This window comes from Pseudophryne corroboree, chromosome 10 (assembly GCF_028390025.1).
Source record: "Pseudophryne corroboree isolate aPseCor3 chromosome 10, aPseCor3.hap2, whole genome shotgun sequence".
Taxonomy (NCBI): domain Eukaryota; kingdom Metazoa; phylum Chordata; class Amphibia; order Anura; family Myobatrachidae; genus Pseudophryne; species Pseudophryne corroboree.
In genome coordinates, this window is record NC_086453.1 from 84,922,590 (window position 1) to 84,941,123 (window position 18,534).

At 45.3% G+C, this 18,534-nt stretch overlaps 1 protein-coding gene across 1 annotated transcript in view; it reads left to right on the forward strand.

The window, feature by feature from the left end:
* The first annotated feature begins 3,292 nt into the window (after positions 1-3,292).
* IRF3 (interferon regulatory factor 3) overlaps positions 3,293-18,534 on the forward strand; it is a 52,892-nt gene continuing 37,650 nt past the window's right edge. The window contains exons 1-3 of the mRNA XM_063942563.1: positions 3,293-3,369; positions 12,414-12,637; positions 15,592-15,775. Coding sequence (XP_063798633.1) covers positions 12,473-12,637; positions 15,592-15,775 — 349 coding nt within the window. The 5' untranslated portion in view covers positions 3,293-3,369; positions 12,414-12,472. The remainder of the gene's footprint in view (positions 3,370-12,413; positions 12,638-15,591; positions 15,776-18,534) is intronic.

The following is an 18,534-nucleotide window of genomic DNA, read 5'->3' on the forward strand; positions in this document are numbered from 1 at the left end:
GGAACCTGAGGTAAAAATTATGACTTCCCAGCTGTTGCTGTGGATACGAGGTCCGAGAGACCATCCCCAAACAATTCCTCACCCTTATAAGGCAGAATCTCCATGTGCCTTTTAGAATCAGCATCACCTGTCCACTGCCGGGTCCATAATACCCTCCTGGCAGAAACAGACATTGCATTAATTCTGGATGCCAGCCGGCAAATATCCCTCTGTGCATCCCTCATATATAAGACGATGTCTTTAATATGCTTCATGGTTAGCAAAATAGTATCCCTGTCGAGGGTAACACTATTATCTGACAGGGTATCAGACCACGCTGCAGCAGCACTACACCTCCATGCTGAGGCAATTGCAGGTCACAGTATAGTACCTGAGTGTGTATATACAGACTTCAGGATTTCCTCCTGCTTTCTATCAGCAGGCTCCTTCAAGGTGGCCGTATCCTGAGACGGCAGTGCCACCTTTTTTGACAAACGTGTGAGCGCCTTATCCACCCTAGGGGATATCTCCCAACGTGACCTATCCGCTGGCGGGAAAGGGTACGCCATCAGTAACTTTTTAGAAATGACCAGTTTCTTATCGGGGGAAACCCACGCTTCTTCACACACTTCATTCAATTCATCTGATGGGGGAACAAAACACTGGCTGCTTTTTCTCCCCAAACATAAAACCCCTTTTTAGTGGTACTTAGGTTAATGTCAGAAATGTGGAACACATTTTTTTTATTGCCGAAATCATGCAACGGATGCCCCTAGTGGATTTTGTATATGTCTCAACCTCGTCGACACTGGAGTCAGACTCCGTGTCGACATCTGTGTCTGCCATCTGAGGTAGCGGGCGTTTTTGAGCCCCTGATGGCCTTTGAGACGCCTGGGCAGGCGCGGGCTGAGAAGCCGGCTGTCCCATGGCTGTTACGTCATCCAGCCTTTTATGTAAGGAGTTGACACTGTCGGTTAATACCTTCCACATATCCACCCACTCTGGTGTCGGCCCCGCAGGGGGTGACATCACATTTATCGGCACCTGCTCCGCCTCCACATAAGCCTCCTCATCAAACAAGTCGACACAGCCGTACCGACACACCGCACACACACAGGGAATGCTCTGACTGAGGACAGGACCCCACAAGGTCCTTTGGGGAGACAGAGAGAGAGTATGCCAGCACACACCACAGCGCTATTTAATCAGGGATTTACACTAATAGAAAGTGATTTATCCCTATAGCTGCCTTTTTATATACAGTTTTGCGCCTAAATTTAGTGCCCCCCCTCTCTTTTTAACCCTTTGAGCCTGGAAACTGCAGGGGAGAGCCTGGGGAGCTGTCTTCCAGCTGCACTGTGAAGAGAAAATGGCGCCAGTGTGCTGAGGGAGATAGCTCTTATAATTGTATTATGGCAGGGGATTTTTACACATATATAGCTTATTAGGCTATATTATGTGTTGTTTGCCAAAGTTAAGGTACTCTAATTGCAGCCCAGGGCGCCCCCCCCCCCCCCAGCGCCCTGCACCCATCAGTGACCGGAGTATGTGGTGTGCATAGGGAGCAATGGCGCACAGCTGCAGTGCTGTGCGCTACCTTAATGAAGACCGAAGTCTTCAGCCGCCGATTTCCAGGACGTTCTTCTTGCTTCTGGCTCTGTAAGGGGGACGGCGGCACAGCTCCGGGACCAGACGACCGAGGCTGGGCCTGTGTTCGATCCCTCTGGAGCTAATGGTGTCCAGTAGCCTAAGAAGCCCAAGCTAGCTGCAAGCAGGTAGGTCCGCTTCTCTCCCCTAAGTCCCTCGTAGCAGTGAGTCTGTTGCCAGCAGATCTCACTGAAAATAAAAACCCTAACAAATACTTTCTTTTCTAGGAGCTCAGGAGAGCCCCTAGTGTGCAACCAGCTCGGGCCGGGCACAGATACTAACTGAGGTCTGGAGGAGGGGCATAGAGGGAGGAGCCAGTGCACACCAGGTAGTCCTAATTCTTTCTTAGAGTGCCCAGTCTCCTTCGGAGCCCGCTATTCCCCATGGTCCTTACGGAGTTCCCAGCATCCACTAGGACGTCAGAGAAATCTTATTTTTTTTTACCGGCAGTGCTGTGCTGCTCCAGTGAGACAGTAGACAGCTCCCAGAGCAATGTATCTGACCCACCTGTCTGCCCACAGATGGCTCTGATGCTGTGCGGGTGAGCTCCAGTACCGCTGTAGAAGCGCACTGTGCTCGCAGTTAGCAGTCTCAACCTCCGCTTTGCCTCCCAGATGTGAGATTTGGTGTAGCTTATAGGGGGGTGTAGTACAGTGATGTAGTGTACCATATAGGTAATGTAGTGTAGTAATGTATTGCAGTATATAGGGGCATGTAGTGCACTGATGTGGTGTAGCATATAAAGGGATGTAGCGTAGTTATGTAATGATGCATATAGGGTATGTAGTATGGTCATGTATTGCAGTATATAGGGGTATATAGTGTACTGATGTGGTGTAGCATATAAAGGGATGTAGCGTAGTGATGTAGTGTAGCATATAGGGTATGTAGTGCAGTGCATAGTAGCATGTAGTGTAGTGATGTAGGTCAGCATGTAGGAGATGTAGTATAGTGGATGTAGTGCAGTGGATAGAGGAATGTAGTGCAGTGATGAAGTGTTATGATATAGTGCAATGTATGGGGACACACAGAGGAGCATGTAGTTGAACACACTCGTGGGGCATGTAACACATAGGGCATTTGAGGCACATAGGGGAATATTGTCCAGTAGTATCCCCTTTTTTCAAAATTTTTGATGCTCTGATCATTTTAGTCTGATAGGGTTTTCTGGTTTTTGTTTTGTGCATTGTATTTTTGGGGGGAGTGCGCCAAATTACTTCCTTGCCCCGGGTGACGAAAATCCTAGTTTTGGCCCTGTCCTTATGTTCAATTGTGTGGTGAGGGACAAGATTTGCTTCTGTTTGTCCACATATTTTATTAGAAGCCACCAGCACTGGTTTTGCCTATTACATTGACCATAAATAATTTGAATTGGTCCTGGCCGACCAACTCAGGGCACCCTTACAAGTGTCCCGACTCCCGAGGCAACCCAGGGTGCCACGGCACACAATTAGAGAACCACTACCTTACAGTTTTATTATATGTCAAGATAAAGTAATTAATAAACAGGCCCCCAAGGCTTGATACATCCCACCCTCCACTGTATCTGCAGACATGCTCTAGACTTGTTTATATAAAATCCAGTTCTTCTGCAGCTGCTTCTGCCAGCTCCCAGGATCACAGCGTTGCAGGCTGCAGCCCCTACAGGGGCAGGGAAGGGAGTTCTCAGTAATTGAAACTGAAACCAATTCTGAGAGCTGAGCCTCACATCGCCTGCTGTGTATACTGCACTGAGACTTCCAGGTAAGGAGCACAGTGTTATAATGTCCATATACATTCTGTACCATCAATACATGCCAGTTGATTGATTAGTAATATTACAGTAAATAAGTTAGTTTGCCGAAAGCCTGGAATGCAGTCATATGGAGTATTGTACGCTAACCTTGGAGCTTTCAATGAATGTACTAGGAAGGGGGAGGTATAGACTTCCTTCAGCTGTACAGTATAGAGATGTACGCATAGCCATGTAAACACCAGGGTTTGCATAAATCACAGGTGCTTGAAAAGTCTATTTGTGTTTAATTCATTTATAACGATTTATGACGATGGGGACTGTGATAAAGTTACACTTTCAGTAACTGCTGTTGGGAGAATACTGCACTGGGTATACAGTATGAATCACTGTGTGCTAGATTAAGTTCTCCATATAGACCAGATACATACAGTAAGTAAACATATGACTATGGGCTGCAGGTCGTAAACTGGTTTATTCATAACTGGTGTGGAAGAAATGAATGAGAAGCTTAGTGTTTAGTCACACTCACTGTATAAGTTAGTGCGCTGTCTGCGTCACACCATGGCTGTGTGTTCCGTGGTCCCACACTCGAAAGTGCTGACGGCTCATTCTGAGTTGTGTCTAAAAAAACTGCAAGTGTAAAACGATGATGGGGTTAATCCCTGTTCCACAGTGACATTTGTATACATTTAATGGTTTTAGTCGCCATGCGCATATATATATATATTCAGGATTACAATTTTGGACTGTACCGCAGTCCCATACTAACTCCTCAGCTGTGGCATTCAGGGGGTTGTAAATGGTTTGGGGCATGTTGTGTCCCACTATTTTGTATAGCAGCACAAGACACGAGATCAGCAGCAATAAGTCCTGCAGCGTGGCGGACGCTCCAGACATGCAAACTGCAGCTCTTACAGCCGCGCCCAAATATGAGGTGGTTGTGGCTGGCGGGACAGCTTGCTGTTTGATCTGTTTGGCAACAAATGGGGTGGAATTATAATACACTGATGAGTCTATTTACTAAGTCTTGGAGAAAAAGCACGCGGAGATAAAATCAATCAATGAGCTCCTAACTGCCAAGTTACAGGCTTTGGGCGGGATGTACTATCTTTCGCCCCCGCGTTAAGTGCCGTTTTCTCTCCATTCACACTCACCGCTCCGCTGTCTGTCGCTTCCCCTTAGCTCCCCCGTCTGCTTTCTCATTTCCCTCTCCCTCCTCATCACCGCCGCGGCCACTGAGTTCTCCTCTCGCAGCGCTCCCCATGGCCGTTGGCGCATGCACACCACTCACTGTGTTTTCCGGGCATGCGCACACAGCTTTCCTGGACTGAGCCTGGAGGCTTCCTGCGCCGCAGTGGCAGCTTCCGGCCTTGCGCATGCGTCAACGGCCATGGGGAGCGCTGCGAGAGGAGAACTCAGTGGCCGCGGCGTTGAAGAGGAGGGAGAGGGAAACCTGGCACACACATAGTTACGGCACTGGCAGCACGTATCGTGTCGCTATAACACTTCCTGCTTCGCCAAAGCAAGTCAACAAGATGTAAGAGATGCTGAAGAGGGGGAGTGAAAACGTCCCCCTCCGGCAATTCCTGCCTGAGACCACAGTGCATCAGCACTAAGCTGTGTCTCCCTGCACAGCTGGCTCCAGTGCTCATGTGCGAGATCTCGCTACTCTCGCTAGATCTCACATGCAGCCCGGAGTCGTCAGCCACCACAGCCAGGGACAGCCCTGGCTGTGGTGTATGGGCAACAACACCTGCAGGTGTTGGAGCAGTCAGTGACTATTCATACATTGCCCCTGCACATCAGTATGCTATCTTTCTGCTGTCATTCTGCATGCACCACCGCTGTAATACATGGGGGAGAAGCTATATCAGTACATATAACATGCGCTGATACAACTTCTCTCCCATATTTACGATTCTTACATTGACCCCTTTATCACCATCCATTTTATCTCTCTCCAAAGCTTAGTAAATAGTCTAGACCCCATAACCCTTTGCCTGGCTATGTCACATGTGATGTGAGCGGAGCTAGGAGTATGTTACCTGGCCAGGTCACATCACATGTGGCGTGCTGCTCCCTGTATTAACAAACTAGTAAAGGGACCGAGGTCACCTCAGCCATCTCTACCCCCCGCTGCTGTCTCTCCCTTCCCCCCACTCAGCAGTTCTGTCTCCACCCCCTTCCTCCATTCTGATCGGTTCTGCCCCCTCCCATAATTACTTGTTCCCGTTGGTCCTCTGGGTCCTTCTCCAGGGCTTGGTTTATCTAATCTTCTAGCAGTGGGAGTCATTGTTGCACGCACCTCGGCTTCCACTGCACATGCATGTTGAAGAATGAATAGACCTTACAGAATTATTATGTAGATAGTTTTATGACAAGGGCAACATTTATTATTTCATGATGAGGGCAACATTTATATGGGATACATACTAGTGTTAATTCTATCTCCCTGCACCTTTCAAATCCTGTGCAGTTCCTCTTTCTTGCCTGGGGTGTCGCTCTCTGCTCTGTTGCTTCTCAGCACACACAGACCTGTATCACAGCACTGAGTAACAGATCAAAGTGTGCTGAGAAGCACCACAGCAGAGAGCGACACCCCAGGCAAGAAAGAGGAACTGCACGGATTTTAAAAGGTGCATGGTGCTAGAATGAACACTAGTATGTACGATACGATATTCCGGCTGATGGGATGCCGGCGGTCATATGATCATCACTGGAATCCCAGTGCAGAGAATCCCGACAGGGGTCAGGTAAGTATGGTTACCCTTACCCTAATCCTCCCTTCCTGCAGTCTAACCTTACCCCGTGCAGCCTAACCCTCCCCGGTGTGGTACCTAAACCTAATCCCCCCTTCCCGCAACCTAAACCTAACCCTCCGTCCTCTGCAGCCTAACCCTAAGCCTCCCCGGGGATGTCTAACCCTACCTTCCACGCAGTCTAACCCTAACTCCCCCCCCCTCCTGCAGTCTAAAACTACACCCCACCCCACAGCTTACCAATATGGAGTCCCGGTAGAGGTCGTTCCGGATTCCGGCATTCGGGGTCCCGACTCGGGGTCCCAACACTCCGAACAGTGTTGCTATTCCGGTGTTGACATTCTGACAGCCGGGATGCCGAACGCTGGTATCCTGAACGGTGTTAATGTATGGTGCGCTCTGTTCCTGTCTCCTTCTACATAGAAGTCTGTGGGCGCATTCCCTAGTGTTAATCCCCTTGTACCAAGTGTCACTCGGAGGCCGAGCTATGTGATGTAATCCCCTGCTCTTCCATCTTAGAGAGACTGAGTCCTTAGAGTGAATGCAAGTGTGCAGAGCTGAGACCGGGAGCGGATCTCAGCTACAGAGATTTACAGCGTTCCTTTGCATGTATCGCGGTTTCGGAGCTGACACTGAGTCGGGCACCGCATCTTCTCTACAGCAGGAGTCAGACTGTATGACTGTGCAGTCCTCCATCCCTCACCACCGGAGACAACTCCTGATAAGTACCGCTACCACTGCTGTTACCTTGTATGATATAAGTGGCCCAATTACCTATATCAATACTGTATCTGAGTCACCTGTGTTTACTGAATAAACCTGCATTACTGTTTAAGATCATTAAGTGTGTGGGCTGACGTCACTGCACCAGGCAATCCAATACACTCTGCCAACAGGTTATGAGCCCAATCCCGCGCCCCAGACCCACGTGTGCCTGAAGATTAACCCCCTGAAGGCTTTTGAATCATTACACAGATAAAGTTTAAAGTAACATTTTATACAAGTGCAGAAAGGATGTATAACACAGGACACAGCATGAACTTTGCTAAACTGAAAGGTTCAGAGAACTACGCTACATGGAAGTTTGCCATGGAGATGCAGCTTAAGCGGGAAAAGTTGTGGAAGGTTACTATAGACCCAGGAGCAGGTCCAAACCCAGATGATGTAGACAGAGCCATCGGGACGATAGGTCTAGCTGTGGAGCAGCATGTCTATTCAATAGTCAGTGGGAAAGTGTCAGCTAAGGACATGTGGACAGCCCTGCAAAATGCATATGAAGACAAAGGTCTAATGAGAAGGATAACTTTAAGACGCATACTATATGGAACAAAACTGAGTGCCTGCAAGAACATGAATGATTACATTGATAAGTTATTGTCGATAGTTCAGCAGTTGGCATCTGTGGGTGCACAGGTGGACGAGTAAGAAGTGGCAATGGCTATGTTACAGAATCTGATGCCAGAATTTGATCTTTTTGGTGGTTGCTTTAGAGACAAATGACACTAAGCTGACAACGGAGATTGTAAGGGCCAAGTTGCTGCAGTTCCAAAAACGCATTCCTGTCGAGACCATAGCTGAGTGTTCTGCCTTGATCACAAAAGGCACAATGTCCAAAAAGCACAAATTCAAATGTTTTGTATGTCACAAGATAGGACATAAAGTTTCAGATTGCAAGATGAGAAATTCCAGTTGTGCCCAGAAGCAGCGTGACAAGCCAAACAAGTCAGCACTGAATGTAGCAGACAGTCACAGGAAGGATTGCTGGTACACGGACTCAGGGGCCACTAGACATTTTAGTTGCAATTAGCATTGGTTCAATTCTTTAACACTGTGTGTTCTCACTACTGGAATTGAAAATAAGGTCCATACTGCATTACAAGCTGGGACAATCACAGCACGTTTAAGAATTGGAGGAGAAACAGTTGTTACAGATATCCAAGATGTGTTGTACGTGCCTGATTTAGGAAGTAATCTCATTGTATCAGCATCCTAGAGAAAAAAGGCTATAAAATCCAATTTCAGAAGGGCAAGTGTATGGTGCAGAATAAAAGAGGGACTGTTATTGCTTCAGCAACCCGGTGCAACCAACTATATGTCCTGGACACTGAGGAGTGTTCTGCATTGATGGCTACTGATGAAAAACAGTCAGTGGAGCTGTGGCACAAACGCTTCTGTCATCTGGGATATGACAACGTCCAGAAACTGCTAGATGGAATGGTAACAGGGATCACCATGAGCAACGCTGAAAGACCCATGTGTGAGAGTTGCATAAAAGGTAAGCAAACTCGCAACCCATTTCCAAAGTCAGTTAGTAGAGCAGAGACACCGTTAGCTCTTGTGCAGAGACGTGTGTGGTCCAATGGAGGAAGAATCAGTCAGTGGCTACAGGTATTTCATGACTCTCATTAATGACACCACAAGAATGAAACACATTATTTCCTTAAAGAGAAGAGTAAAGTGGTCAACAAAATTGCGGAAAACAAAAACCTAGTGGAGAATCAGACAGGTCTGAAACTAAAGATCCTGAGATTAGACAATGGTGGAGAGTATGATAAAAAAAAGTCTTAGCCGCATTCCTAAGGAAATATGGCATAAAGCATCAGCTAACATTTGCTTACACACCGGCACAGAATGGCATGAGTGAGCGGGCAAACCACACAATTGTTGAAAGAGCACGAACTATGTTAAGTGATACTGGCCTGGAAAAGAAGTTTTGGGCAGAAGCAGTATCTACTGCAGTATACCTAAAGAATCATGCACCTACAGTGGCCGTCAAAGGAAAAATGCCACTGGGGGTGTGGTCCAGGAAAAAGCCAAGTGTCAGTCATCTTCGTGTCTTCGGGAGCAAAGCTTTTGCACATATACCAAAGGAGAAAAGGAGAAAGCTAGATCCAAAATCCATAGAATGTATAATGCTCGGATACTGCGATGAAAGCAAAGGATACAGACTTTGGGATGTTACAAGTAAACGTCTTCTTAAATCCAGAGATGTGGTATTCTACGAGACAGCACCACTAACTGGAGCAGTAGAGCAACAAGAAAATGTATCTTTGGATGTACAGACAGCAGAAAGCGTGTCTGAATCTGAGAGTGTCAAAGCAGACAAGTCAGGGAACAGAAGTTCCCATGAGGAGCAACAAAGATGTTCCAGCCAAGAAATACAGTGAGGAGTATGCAAACATAGCTTACTGTGAACCTCAAAACATACAGGAAGCAAAGTCAAGCAATGATTGGACAGAGTGGAAGTCAGCAATTTATACAGAACTGTCAGCACTAAATGATAACAGTACATGGACTATGGTTGATAGACCAAGTGACCGTAAAACGATTAAAAACAAGTGGGTTTTCTGCAAGAAGTTGAATGCAAATGGGAGAGTAGCTCGTTACAAAGCCCGCCTTGTTGCCAAGGAATACACCCAGAAGTATGGAATCGATTACAGAGAGATCTACTCACCAGTCGCAAGGTATAGCACCTTAAGATTAGTGATTGCTATTGCTACACTACATGATCTACTGTTATATTAACTAGACTTTGATTCTGCATTCCTGAATGGAGAGTTAGTTGAGGAAATTTATATGGAACCACCTGAACACTATGATATGGATTTATTCCAAACTAGGAAAGATTGTCTCTTAAAGAAGTCACTATACTGCCTGAAAAAAAGTGGTCGTTGGTGGTATGTAAAGTTGGATACAGTGCTTCTAGAATTGAACTTTGTTAGGTCAGAGACTGATCACTGCCTAAACCAGAAAACTATCAAAGAAAAGTTGTTCATCATAGCTGTTTATGTGGATGATTTTCTTTTGGCAGGTCAAGAAGATCACATCACTGACATCAAGCACCAGCTTAAACAAAGATTCAAGTTGAATGATCTAGGCCCTGCAAATCATCTATTAGGTATGAAAATTGTACAAAACCTGCAAGAGGGAACTGTCACAATTAACCAACAAACATACATTGAGGCAACAATTTCCAAATACGGAATGACAGATGCAAAACCAGTAAGTACTCCCATTGACAAAAGTACAAAGATGGTCAAGGCCATATCACCAAGTAGCAAGGGGGAGATAGAGGAAATGCAAGACATCCCTTATCAAAATGCTATTGGTAGTTTGATGTATGCAAGCATTGGGACACGACCTGACATCACACATGCAGTGAGTTGGGCAAGCCAGTTCGCAAATAATCCTGGGAGACAACACTGGATTGCAGTAAAGAGAATACTAAGGTACCTCAAAGGTACAAGTTCACTAAAGCTGAGATTTACAAGATCAACAGATACCAGCTTAAAAGTATTCTGTGATGCCGACTGGGGATCAGATGAGGATGATAGACGTTCTTATACTGGATTCCTGTTTGCACTAGCAGGCGCAGCCGTAAGCTGGGCAAGTAGGAAACAATCCACAGTTGCTCTTTCTACAACAGATGCGGAGTACATGGTGCTCACAGAAACTTCAAAAGAAGCGCTTTGGATAAAAGAGACTTTATGTGAATTAGGTCTTTATCACAGTGAGATCATCAACATAAAGTGTGATAACAAGCGAGCAATTGATCTTTCTTGTAGCACAAAGCATCATGGACGGTCTAAGCACATTGCTATAAGACATCACTTTATCCGTGAGTTGGTGGATAAAAAGTCTGTCAATATGTTGCAAGTGAAGAAAATATTGCCGACATGTTGACAAAAGGACTGTCATAACACTTGTTACATGCATTCCTGATGGAATGTGGACTACTATATGTTTAATATTGATTTATTCTAACTGTCTTACTTCACATTATGTTTTTCCGGTTACAGGAATGACTTTATTGAAATTGTTTGATAAAATGTCATGTTCTTTAAATATGTGACCGGAGACAGTCTTAAGCGAGGGGGAGTGTTAGTGTATGGTACGCTCTGTGCCTCTCTCCTTCTACAGAGAAGTCTATGGGTGCATCCCCTAGTGTTAATCCCCTTGTGCCAAGTGTCACTCGGAGTGATGTAATCCCCTGCTCCTCCATCTTAGAGATACTGAGTCCTTAGAGTGAATGCAAGCATGCAGAGCTGAGACCGTGAGCGGATCTCAGCTACAGAGACTTACAGCGTTCCTTTGTATGTATCTCGGCTTCAGAGCTGATGCTGATCCGGGCTCTGCATCTTCTCTACAACAGGAGTCAGACTGCACGGCTGTGCAGTCCTCCATTCCTCACTCCCGGAGACAACTCCTGATAAGTACCGCTACCACTGCTGTTACCTTGTGTGATATAAGGGGCCCAATTACCTATATCAATACGGCATCTGAGTCACCTGTGTTTACTGAATAAACCTGCATTACTGTTTAAGATCATTAAGTGTGTGGGCTGACATCACTGCACCATGCAATTCAATACACTCTGCCAACAAACGGATCCCATTTATTAGCCATAAAATAACCATAATATAATAAATGTTGGTTCAATTATAAAAAACAAACAAACAAACTTTTTGTTTTTAACACCAATTAATAATTAATATTGATTTGGTTGCTATTCTACTTATGTAATATAATATTAAAGCAGTGACTTTTATGTAATGATATGGGGGGTGGGGGGGGGGTGCTGGGGTGACATATTGGTGAGAGGGGGAATTGTTGACACTGAATAGTGATAGACGCTCTCTAGGAGGTGAAACAGTTTATTGACAAATTTCTCGCACGGGGCTGTGGGCACGTGTACGGTGATAGAGTTGGTGAACGGACTAGGAGACAAAATGCAAGGAACACACAGGTGGCTTAGTGGCTATGGGAGGAACAAGAGGATTGAGGGTCCTGCCCAAGATCTTACATACTGTGAACCTTTATTTTGCATGCAGATCTGTCCTCATACATCTAGCCTCAATACGCCATGCAGAGATGCCTGGTGTGAGTGAGCTGACAGGTCCTGTGCAACCACCGTTAGCATCAGGCGTCCTTTTTGACGAAACGTTATGTGAAAAAGACGCACAAGCAGACTCTTGCTGATTAAATTGATAAGCAGTATGTATGTATTCTGTGTGCGTCTGCATCTGTAAGTGTATACAGAATACTACACTACAGTGTTTTCTAGGAAAACACTGTAGCGTAGCATTTCGTATGCAGATACAGACGCACACAGAAGAAAGACATGCCACATATCATTTTACTCATGGAAAAAGTCGCACGTAAAGACGCTTGGTGCCATGGCATGGTGTGACTAGAATGGCTGTTTAACGTGCAGGGAGGGTAGATGTGAGTGGACACATCTGAGTTACTTTGTGGTAATGTGTTCATCTCAGCTGTTCTTTTATTACCTATAGGTCAGCCACTTGTCTGTAGCTCAGTCTCTGCAGAGTAAGGCATCTTGCAGCCTGTAAAGATGAGCTCTCTGAAGCCACGTATTATCCCTTGGCTCATCGACCAGATCAACAGCCAGGAGTATCCAGGCCTTAAATGGATCAACAAAGAGCAAACGCAGTTCCTGATACCCTGGAAGCATGGCCTGCGACAGGACCGATCCGATGATGATGTGAAAATATTTGAGGTAATTCTCTGTACTCTCCAAGGTTAGCTTTCCAGAACTCGTTGTTGTACAGTATCTTCACAACAGTCATATATAATGGTAGATTATTTTAGCACTGGTAACCTTGGATGCTTGTATGTGCCACTCTTGTCCACAATGCCTACAGCTATTTCCTAGAGAAGTGGGGTAGAAGGCCACAGATATCATTAAGGGAATTCCCACACCATAGAAGTGACATTTATGGAGCAATAATCGGTTTTCAGTTATCACACAAATACTTGACATACATGGGATGTATGTAGCCCACACTTTGTTATACTGTAGTAAAGCTGAGAGGGCACCTTAGGACACCATAGGACCTCCAGTATTGCAAGTATAAATTAATATGCCTTTCACACCGCACAAATAATCCGATATCGACCCGGTATGTTGCCGTGTCGACGCAGGTCGCTGTATGGTGTGAAAGGGGTCACTGCTGAATTCCCAGGTCTCCTGACCCGGTATTTCAACCAGAGAATAAAGAAGGGTTATTCCCGGGTTATTACCAGGTCAGGTGCAGTGTGACTGTGAACGGGTTGCCAGGTTGATGCAACCCGGGACCCGTTCACAGTACAGGCAGAGGTGGCATGGAGATGATCTCATCTCCCAGCTCTGCCTCTGTACCCACTCCTGATGTCGCCATGGTCCCCGCCCCCAATGACAACCCAACCCAGCATAGTGCCGGGATGGGAAGCCAGTATGTAAGGGTCCAATGCCGGGTCTCTCCTGGGAAGGACCCGTTTCCAATTCCCGGGTGCGACCCGGCATTTCAATGTGAAAGGGGTATACGTGACACTATTCAGTGGGCCCAAAGGCAATCTCCAAGTGATACAATTCTGTTCCCAAATTTAGATGGCTGCAGTTCAGTCCTTGATGGTGTTAGGGTGCTGAGAATGGCTCAGGCTGTATCACATGAGATCCAGACAACTTATTCTCTTGGGTCACTTTCTTGCATATCTATATAAGAAAAGTTAAAGAGTGACAAAAATTAGGTCATCACGTTCCCGTGTGATCATGTTGGCTGGGTGAACTCTGACCCCTCCCACCAGTGACAGAGATTTGCTCTCTGTCTAGGACAGTGGAATGCTTCTGAAGCCATGGTAGACCAAGAAGTAGGTTAAAGGATCCAGAAGCAACTAAAATGGAAATGTATTCCTTAGGTCAAGGTTTCCCAAACTCTGCCATTACAGACCAGGTTTTAAGGATATCTAGATAGTTAAATCAAATTGATTGGAGCACTAATTAAGTCTCCTGTGGTCCAGCATGGATATCCCTAAAACTTGGACTGTAATGGTGGAATTTGGGAAACTCTGCCTATGTAAATTGCTTACTTGAAGATTTAATAGGATGTGTCTCCACAGTCCCTCACAGTCACTCCCTACATGTAATCTTTTATATTATTGTTTAAATCATTGCTGCTATTCTTACAACAGCATAGCTAAGACTGACTATTTCATTTATTGATATGTTCCTAACACTTGCATCCTTATAGGCCAATCTTATGTAATATTACCGCAAGCCATGTTCTAGCTTCTGATAGCATTGCTGAGCCACAACCCATAATATAGTAATATTCTAGGCTGCAATACTGCAGACATTACATCAGAAAATAACTGCACAGCGGACGATTATCGATGCGCAGACGTGAGCCCAAAGAGCGACAGAATAGTGCAAAAATTATGATCACTAGGCGTACGCAAGGTGCATGACAGGATGTTTGGGGGGTGGTAACTGGCCATTTTCTGGGAGTGTCAGGAAAAACGCAGGCATTCCCAAGCATTTTCAGGGCGGGTATGTGACATCAGCTCCAGCCCCGATCAGCCTGTTTCTTTCGCACTATAGGAGTAAGTCCTGGGCTATGCACAGACTGAAAAAATCATTAGATGGTGAGTTGCTAACGGATTTGCAGATGTCGCATGGCGTATGCGTTCATTCGCACACTTGCACGGGGCGGGTTTTCGCTCTCTATGGGCGGCGGCTATCTGATCGCAGACCTCTGCAAAAACGCAGAGGAGTGATCAGGTATGAATTAGGCCCTCAGTCTTGGCTTATACGTGGTTTGTCTAATGGGCCCTACATACTGCGCGATCCGCCGCCGAGCGGGGGGGGGCAGTGGCGGGGGGAGTGAAGTTTCTTCACTCCCCCCGTCACCCGGTTCCATAGCAGTGCAGGCAAATATGGACGAGATCGTCCATATTGGCCTGCATGCACAAGCGACGGGGCACCAGCGATGAACGAGCGCGGGGCTGCGCATCGTTCATCGCTGGTGCCTCCACACTGAAAGATATGAACGGTATCTCGTTCATTAATAAACGAGATCGTTCATATCTTTCAGTCATATCGCCCAGTGTGTAGGGCCTATTAGAGTCACACTAATCCAGTTACTTTCCAGTGGGTTGCTGTAGCAATCCTCCAGGGAATAGGAGAGGGGACTGGGTTTAAGGTTGGCAATGAAATATATATTGCACACTGCTAGACAGGTAAGGCATGGGAACAGGGGCGTCACTGCCCCTGATTACACCCGGTGACAGCAGCTAAACTGAGGCGTGGCCTCGTGGGAGGGGTCGTGGCCTTGCAGCCCGAACCCCCGTTTCGGGAGACACGGGCTGCCCCCGAGGAGTGCTGTGGCTGCAATGCCAGCTCCTGCAAGGTGATAGGAGCCAGGTGTTGCACGTAATGTTACAGTGCAGCACTCGGCTCCTGTCACTGAGCAGGAGCCAGCATTTTGGTGTCACCCCTCGACGGGTGACACCCGGGTGCAGCCCACACCCGCCTTCTGACGCCCAGTGCATGGGAAGTAACAGTCCCCTAATAGCGGAATGCATAATGAAACTAAATTTGGTCATTGAGATGAAGGAAGTCATTGTTATCTAGCTATAACAGCTGTGTCAGTTGCATGGGGACATGAGATGAAGGTCTTGTATTCTTTTCCCCAGGCCTGGGCTATTGCAAGTGGCAATTATAACCCCAGCAAAGATCCGCCTAATCCGGCTGTGTGGAAAAGAAATTTTCGCTCTGCTCTGAATCGTAAAAATGAGATCAAAGTGATTGAAGATAACAGCAAGGACTCCACCGACCCACACAAAATCTATGAGTTCATCAGAGGGGACATTGCTAGTGGTAAGGATTCCTTTTCCTACACTATGTCACCAGGGTTACACCCGAGCTAACTGCAGTCACCAAACTAAAGATCTCCAAGACTATTGTGTCTGGTCACATTTAAAAAAATAAGAACTAGAATTGTGCCAGGCTTAGCAACAGACTAAGTAGATTAGTAATGGGTCAGATAAAGTCTAGAAGACCACTTCTATATAGATTTTACTTTCTTTTTATTAACATATACAGGTTGAGTCTCCCTTATCCAAAATGCTTGGGACCAGAGGTATTTTGGATATGGGATTTTTCCGTATTTTGGAATAATTGCATACCATAGTGAGATATCATGGTGATGGGACCTAAATCTAAGCACAGAATGCATTTATGATACATATACACCTTATACACACAGCCTGAAGGTCATTTTAGCCAATATTTTTTATAACTTTGTGCATTAAACAAAGTGTGTCTACATTCACACAATTCATTTATGTTTCATATATACCTTATGCACACAGCCTGAAGGTCATTTAATACAATATTTGTAATAACTTTGTGTATTAAACAAAGTTTGTGTACATTGAGACATCAAAAAACAAAGGTTTCACTATCTCACTCTCACTCAAAAAAGTCCGTATTTCGGAATATTCCGTATTTCGGAATATATGGATATGGGATACTCAACCTGTACTAGTACTTTACCTTTTGCATTGTGCTGCCCTGGGGTAGTTGGCCTTTGTCGTTTTGTGGGGTTCTGCACCCCAGGCCCAGACCTAGAGTTAGGGACCACCAGTATCAGAGGAGCCGTGTCGGGGCCTGGTGGCTTATCATATATTTGCAAATGTATGTAACTAAGACCTCTCGATTCCTATTATATATACATAGTCTTTCAAGTCTTGGTACAGGCACAGCTTGGTGTGCTGGGGGACACTGGGGTTCATCCCCAATGTATTTCTTACTTAGACTACCCCTCCCTTTCATGCACCTGAATTGTAGTGTCTAATTGATATGAGCAACTTAAATTTTGTTCTGTTAGTATGAGGGGCACGGATGCACCAGTGTTTGAAGGGTATGCAGGTCTCTGTAGTGCTATTTGGAGATCCCGGGTTATCTTCAGGTAAGTTAGCTCTCAATTCAGATACATTTGCTCAGATGCCATTATCATGCGGAATTATGTTATATTACCCGGAAGGGTTGTTATTACAGGTTGAGTCTCCCTTATTCAAAATGCTTGGGACCAGAGGTATTTTGGATATGGGATTTTTCCGTATTTTGGAATAATTGCCTAACATAATGAGATATCATGGTGATGGGACCTAAATCTAAGCACAGAATGCATTTATGTTACATATATACCTTATACACAGCCTGAAGGTAATTTTAGCCAATATTTTTTATAACTTTGTGCATTAAACAAAGTGTGTCTACATTCACACAATTCATTTATGTTTCATATACACCTTATACACACAGCCTGAGGGTCATTCAATACAATATTTTTAATAACTTTGTGTATTAAACAAAGTTTGTGTACATTGTGCCATCAAAAAACAAAGGTTTCACTATCTCACTCTCACTCAAAAAAGTCCGTATTTCGGAATATTCCATATTTCGGAATATTTGGATATGGGATACTCAACCTGTATTATTATTATTAGTACCTGAGGCGAGTCTGGGGAGCGGTTACCCCCTGAATTGGTGGGGCTGGGATGCTTTGGGGTAGCACACTGCGAGATCTTATTTAGCACCGCCTTAACACATTTATTAATCCTTTTGGTTTTTTAATTACACCTTCACTAGTATTTACATTTTTGTGTATAGATTTTGCTTTCTGTTTATTAACACATACTAACACTTTACCCTCTCGCATTGTGCTGCCCTGTGGTTGCTGGTTTTTGCCGGTTTGTGGGGTTTTGCACCCCAGGCCCAGACCTAGAGTTAGGAACCACTAGTATCAGGAGTAGTGTCGGGGCCTGGTGGCTTATCATATATTTGCAAATGTATGTAACTAAGACCTCTGGATTTCTAGTATATATATACATAGTCTTTCAAGTCTTGGTACAGGTACAGCTTGGTGTGCTGGGGGACCCCGGGGGTTAATCCCCAATGTATTCTTGCTTAGACTACCCCTCCCTTTCACGCACCTGAATTGTAGTGTCTAATTGATATGAGCAACATACATTTTGTTCTGTTAGAAACCTCATGGTGTCAGGAATGTCTTCGTAGAAAATTGCTGCATAGGGCCTACTTCCACGTCATTGATCTCAAACATGGGCTGGTGTCATAGTGATTTTACCTGGTAATGAAATTCAGTCTAGATTTTGATCAATTTAGCAATGATTCGGAGGCAGAAATGTGCGGCTATCTGCTAGTTGGTCAAGAATGACCAGATTGTCCAACAAATTCTGTACATTTAGAGTGAGATGTAAAGTGGAGAGAAAGAATCAATAGATCAGCTGCCGTCATTTTTCAAACACAGCCTATAACATGACAGTTAGGAACTGATTGGTTGGCACTTTAGCTCTCTCCATTTGATCTCTCTCTAAGGTTTGATACCTCTCCCCTCCAGCTAGAACCAGCCCAAAAATGTATTTTCAAGAGCCCACCAAATAAAAATGTGAGGTTGAGGTGAGGTGCCGCAACTTGGCTTGTTTGAAACACATTGTGCAATAAGTTTAGAGAGGAGAGCAGCATCATGGGATGGTTATTCTCCAGTTGCTTTCTGAGGCTTACTTCTACAACATGCCCTGTTTATACTTTCCATGAATTGTAGCTGCCATTTT